Raw genomic sequence first — 6,089 nt, 5'->3', positions numbered from 1 at the left:
GAGGAGAGGAGAGGAGAGGAGAGGAGAGGAGAGGAGAGGAGAGGAGAAGCTCATTTACAGTATGCAGGAGTGGATGTGATAGTTGCAAGGTTTATAGAAAAAGGTGAAAATAAAACCACATGTATTCCAAGTCATTCTCTACTTCTCATCCAAGTGGCCTATCTGGTTGGCCTACAGCCATGCATGTCATTTAGGCTAGGATCCAGTGGACATTTACATTATCTGTAGGTTACACATCATACTCCAAAGCCTTGAAGAGCTCTATTAAGACAGAATTTCTCCAACAAATGTCAGGCTTATGGCCCTGATCTGGTCAGGGAAAAACAGCTTGGCTGGGCACTGTGCGAGCCCTCATCAGAGGCATGGTGACAGCTTTGGCCAGGAGCGTACCTCAGTATCGGGCATTTTTGTTCTCCAAGGGATCTGGTTCTGTCACAAACAAGTGACAAACAAGTGACAAAGCCCCCTGCACACCGGACCCCCCCACCGCCGAGAGAAGGGAGGGGCCTGTCCTGCTGCGCCACCCGCCTCCGCCAGGGGGCGCCGTGGGGGCAAGTCACGAGACATCCGCAGCAACTGTTGCTGGCAGGGCGAGGCAAGATTCCGGGGAGGGGCGCTGCCATTGGCTGGGGGCGAGCTCTGCGGGCGCTCCCATTGGCTCTCGTTCGGGGAGAGGCGGAGCGCGGTCGTCTATAAATTGAGGCGGTGGGGCGAGCGCAGGCACACTTGGGAGTTCGAGCCGTCGCCGTCTCCGCGGGAACGTGGTCTGCCTGTCGAGCGCCGCCGGGACATGCTCGCAGCCTGACTGACCGCAGGTGGCCGCCGCGCCCGGGACACGAATGAAGAAGCAGCTGCTCCTCCTGTTCACGCACCGGGGACTCGTCAGCCGAGGGGGCCGCAGGGGGAAACGCCGTCGAAAATGGCTTCGTTCAGTATCCGCGCCGCGCGTCCCGAGGACTGTTCCGACCTGCTGCGACTGATCAAGGTGCGGGCGGGCGGGAGGATGGGGGGTGGGGAGGCGGCCGGTTCCGGCGCAGGCCACGGCTGAGCGCAAACAGGGCGTTGCGCAAGGCTGCGGGGGGGGGGGGCGGCGGGGGGAGCGGGAGAGGGAGAGGGAGAGGGAGAGCGGCCCCAGGGAGGCGGCTGATTTGTTGTGCTCTTCCAGGAACTAGCCAAGTACGAGGACATGGAGGATCAAGTGGTGCTAACCGAGAAAGGTAGGCAGGCGGCGGCCGCCCGCCCCGCTGCGGCTCGGTGCCAGCGCCCGCGGCTGAGCTGTCCGTTTGTTTTGCTTTCGTAGAGCTCCTTGAGGATGGTTTTGGCGAGCACCCTTTCTACCACTGTCTCGTTGCGGAAGTGCCAAAAGAACAGTGGTCGTCTGAAGGTGAGGTTTTGTTTTTATGCGCGTTTTTATGCAAGTGATGCCTTGTGCTTACTGTGACCTATCTGACGTTAGGTTCCAGCGAGGAGCTGGGGTAGGAGGAACAGGCTAAGCTTAAATGCCGTAACATAGAGCGATGCTGTTCTGAAGTAGTTGCTAACCTTGGAGATGTTGGATGATCAGGTGTAACAATGTACTTAATGCCAAGTAATTAAATGGCTTTTCTTGTTTGACCCTAACTTAACCTTATGTAATCCTGTTGAATCACATGTTTTCTTTAATTTGTCCCCAATCTTCAGGTTACAGTCTCTAGCTTCGCCATGTACATGGCCCTTCTGTGTACATGGATGGGCGGGGAGGTAACTAAAAGATCCGTTACACAATAAAGTAGATGATCATAATATGAGGTAAGGTCTACAGGGACAAGTGCTATTCCCAAACCTTTACCAAAGACACAGTAGATCAGAAGTTTATGCACGCTTCCTTTAGAGTATGTGCAGAGTATTATGGTAGCTGTTACCATTTTTAAGGCTTAGATTTGAGTATGCTACTGCTGGAAGAGTTGGTTTCTCTTTCCTGTTGAGCAGTGCGGTTGTACTTGAAGATGCAGCTTTATTTAGCTTGACTTGCTGGTGCTGAAGACAAAATAGTGCAATACCATCAGTGTGCACATAAGTTAAGGTATCAGAAATGCTGCTGAAACAGTTGTCTGTGAGAACACTTTCTCTCACAGTACTTACTGAGAGGAACATTGGAAGATGAACTGTTCTGTAAAGTTTCATAGATGGTTGGGGTTGCCAAGAAGGCAGAGTTGGGGCGGTTACATAGGTTTTGAACTGCTCTGTAATGCTTTGTATTTCAGAAAGGAAATACTGATAAATCAGTAGGGTATGTATTTGTAGGAAAAAAAAAAAAGCCTTTGTTCACTGCTTACTATAACATTGCTCTTGAGCATTTCAGGGTGTGAAGAGGGCAGTCTTCTGTTAGGCTGATGCAAGTTTATACTTATGTTTTCAGTTGTGCTTAATTCTTATTCTAACCTTATAGCAAATGGCTGCATGTCACAATCTGTATATTTAAACATGCATGTAAGACTTAACTTGTAGTAGTAGTAGTTTCAGACCAGCTAAAGCTGCATGCTTTGTTTCAGGGCACAGCATTGTGGGCTTTGCTATGTATTACTTCACTTATGATCCATGGATTGGAAAGCTGTTGTATCTTGAAGATTTCTATGTAATGGCTGAGTACAGAGGTAAGTACTACGGGCTTAGGTGACTTGCTTCCTATAAGGCTACTTTAAAATTCAAACTTTCTTACTGTTTTTTTCTCAACTGTATTTTTTTTGTTGCTTTTTTTTTTTTCCCTTAGGACTTGGCATTGGATCAGAAATTCTGAAGAATTTGAGTCAGGTATGCCTGAGTGATAAGTCTAAACAAAGAGCACTGAGGACACATGACAGCAGTCTTGCTGGTCTTGCTTTTCTGTTAGCTGCAATCAAGTTTCTCCTTGAGCAGTACACAGGATTAGCATACCTGAGTTACTAAGAGAGATGATAGAGCACCAGACAGCCTTAAACACTGTCTAAAGGCAGATAAACAGTGACAAGTGCTGAACTGAGAGATAAAATGAACTTCATGACTTGTAGTGATATGCAGCTGGCTGCTGCTCAGTGTAAGGCCAGTAAGACCCACTGGGCCTGTGGCTGCTACTTGAAATGTTGTTGCACTTCTGCAGGTTGCTGTCAAGTGCCGCTGCAGCAGTATGCACTTCCTAGTTGCAGAGTGGAATGAGCCCTCCATCAGGTTCTACAAGAGAAGGGGTGCCTCTGATCTGTCCACTGAAGAGGGCTGGAGGCTCTTCAAAATCGACAAAGAGTATCTCTTGAAGATGGCAACAGAAGAGTAGTGAGAGAAGATTCCAGCAACTAAACTCTTCCAATGAATATACGTGCTCTCTGAATAAACTCCTTGCTTTCTGTGTTTGTAGTGGAATAAAATAGTGTGGATGCTAATACTATGCAACTGTGGTCATAGAGTAATTGGTACTGTGAGCTGGAGTGGAGGCAGCTCAAGTTGAATATGTGCTTGTATCCATCCTTTACCAGTGTGGGCTTGTAATCTTTGTATATGGAAACTTCATTCTTGTAAGTGTCATTCAAATGTGTACAATGTACACACTGGTAGGGTTTGTTTTATTTCCTTTTATAAAAATAAATAGTTTTCACTCTATGGCAGTGGTCTGATTTAATTCTCATGTGTAGCCTTCATTTTGGATAACAGCACTTGTGTCACCCAGACACAGTTTCACACGTGAAGCACTGCTTACTGCTGTTCCCAGAAGGGAGAGAAGACCCTCCTGTTTCGTTTGCAGGACCTAGGGCTGAGGTACTGCAATGGCTGGACATCTCCATGTTCTCCACTGTGGGGAACATCCTAATGAGTGTTGGGTGTGCTTGAAGCTTGAATATACTTCCTAGGGAATGCATAAAGCTGTACTGCTCATCAACTTGTTAATCTTTTAAGTTAGAAAGTAAATGTATCAACTTTGCTTTGCAATACAGTATCTGCCTTCCTCCCAAAAGGCCAGTGGAAGTGGCTGCATGAGATCTTTATGTTTCTATCCTCTTGCTCCATAGGATGCACACAATGGAAAGCCTCTTTTGACCAGTGCTGCTTTCATGTCCAAGGAAGGAAAGAGATTTAATCTATCTTGTAAAGTGCAATGAGTTAAAGGAAATGAAGTTCTTCACTGACATTGGTTATTGTATAAATTTCATTTTCTGTCTCCTCATTCTAGAGCACTGGGCAGTAAGAGCATCTGGTAACCCTAACCTAAATTTGACAGTCGGGCACATGTCAGCCCAGAGGGTGATTCCTAGTAGAGCAGTTTAAGAATGCTTTTATTTTCAAATTAACATCTCATTAGATATCTAGGACAGAACTGCTTCAGTGTCAAGCCCCACTCCTGTAGCACAATCAAGCTATCAAAGCAGCACGACTGAATGCAACAAGCTTGCTAATTAGGCACTGTAATTAGAAAAGCAAACACCCTAGATGTGTTTTCAAGCAATTTAAAATTGTTTCTCATAATCGTGCTCATCTTCTTCTGCCCCTACAGTCTGGCATTGTTTTTTTCTAAATGAATTCCATTGAAGCAGACTCTAAAGGCATCACAAGAAAAAAAAAAAACACAGCCGATGGTGGTAATGGAGAAGACAGCCAGCTGCAGTTGTGCTAAACTTCCACATGCAGAGGTAAAGGCAACCTTTCTGATGTGGTTTGTGGTATGGGTTCTAAAACCAGCCCCTAAGAGAGGGATGGCATAGCTCAAGAAAACAGCAGTGCTACGGTTTGTTATTTTCAGTGCAGGAAGCAGAAAACCAGCCCTGTACATGTGTGTGGGCTGAAGGTATCTCAGCCTCCTGCCTTATCTTACTTTCATGGTATGGTTTTCCTGCCTCTGAGGAAGTTAGAAAAGGGGTGTACTGACAGATGGTAATGCTTGCAGGAAGGTGAAACCCTTGCCCTCCCAGAAACATTGGGAAAAAAGCTTTGTGCAAAGCAAGCCAGAGAAACCTTTGCAACTAAAACCTTCCAATGGGTGGGGATGAAAAGGTGGCCTCAGGATGAGGGAAAGGACAAAGGGACAGCTCCCCACCCCTCCTTCTGGATGCTTTCCTGTTCACAGGCTCCCTCACAACTGTAGCCATAGTGACAGCCTCGAGGGAGGATTTTTTTTTGCCCATTTCACTTAAATCATAAAACGTGCAAGAAAAACAGCCCAGCCCCCTCCCCTCTTCTTCTTGCTGTGGCTGTGGACCTCTCCCAGAGCAACCAGCAATGTCTGCATGACCCCACGTGCTGCCCTGGACACTGCAGCCTGGCACATTGCCTGCTGACCCAGGCTGTGCTGGGAAAACCCCAGGGACGTGTGCAGCCAAGTGCAGAAAGCCATTGCAAAACATAATGCAAATGGGCTGGATGTAGCATAATACTGGTTCTCGTCTCCCTCTGTTGATGAGAAAGGAAGGAAATGCACAAGACTCGAACACCCTAAAGGAGGAAATCTTACAGAGTGTCTGAAGGAGCCTGAAATGCTGCAACACCAAGCACCTGACTTCAGCTGAATGAAACCAGCCTCCCCTTGCTTTGTGCTACCCTGTGCCCCCATGCCCTGTATCACTGCAGTCCCCAGCCCATGGGGCACTCTGCAGCCTCCCCAGTGGTGCAGAAACCTTCTGCCAGCACTTTGGTGCTCCAACAGACCTTGGGAACTCTATTTCAGAGAAGAGGATGTAATTTCAATAAAAGCATCAGGTGCCGTAAAACAAAACAAAACACAGCTAGCACGTTGGCAGCTGGTGTTTAATCTCTGCAATCTCAGAGCAGGCTGCAACTCTGCCACCCAGGCACAGCTCCCTCCCCAGGCCCTCCCTACCCCCAAGGCCCAGCTGATCCAAGCTCTTTGCTGGCAAACACAGCAGCCGTATCTGGTAGCTGAACTGAGCGCAGGTACACCTCTCCTCCAAAAACAGGGTGGGGAGATAACATTCATCTTCACGCCAGTCTCAGTTTCATTTTAAAGATTTAAGATAAAAAAGCCCCAGGGGGTGGTTAACTCATGAGAATGTAAAGCAAATACTGGCTGCAGAACTGCCTCTAAGTTACACAGATTGTTTATTTGCACTTGGACGTCTACTGTGAGCTGG

At 47.6% G+C, this 6,089-nt stretch overlaps 1 protein-coding gene across 1 annotated transcript; it reads left to right on the top strand.

Moving 5' to 3' along the window:
* Positions 1 to 736: 736 nt before the first annotated feature.
* SAT1 (spermidine/spermine N1-acetyltransferase 1) lies at positions 737 to 3,609 on the top strand. The gene is made up of 6 exons (XM_042810089.1): positions 737 to 985; positions 1,166 to 1,217; positions 1,301 to 1,384; positions 2,532 to 2,633; positions 2,750 to 2,790; positions 3,116 to 3,609. The coding sequence occupies exons 1-6, from the start codon at positions 920 to 922 to the stop codon at positions 3,284 to 3,286; spliced, it is 516 nt and encodes a 171-aa protein (XP_042666023.1). The 5' UTR covers positions 737 to 919; the 3' UTR covers positions 3,287 to 3,609.
* Positions 3,610 to 6,089: the final 2,480 nt, after the last annotated feature.

Source organism: Centrocercus urophasianus, unplaced genomic scaffold (assembly GCF_019232065.1).
Source record: "Centrocercus urophasianus isolate 14NV4802_14NV808 unplaced genomic scaffold, USGS_Curo_1.0 seq_12, whole genome shotgun sequence".
In the NCBI taxonomy this organism is placed as follows: Eukaryota; Metazoa; Chordata; class Aves; order Galliformes; family Phasianidae; genus Centrocercus; species Centrocercus urophasianus.
This window is presented reverse-complemented; position numbering and strand designations above follow the sequence as displayed.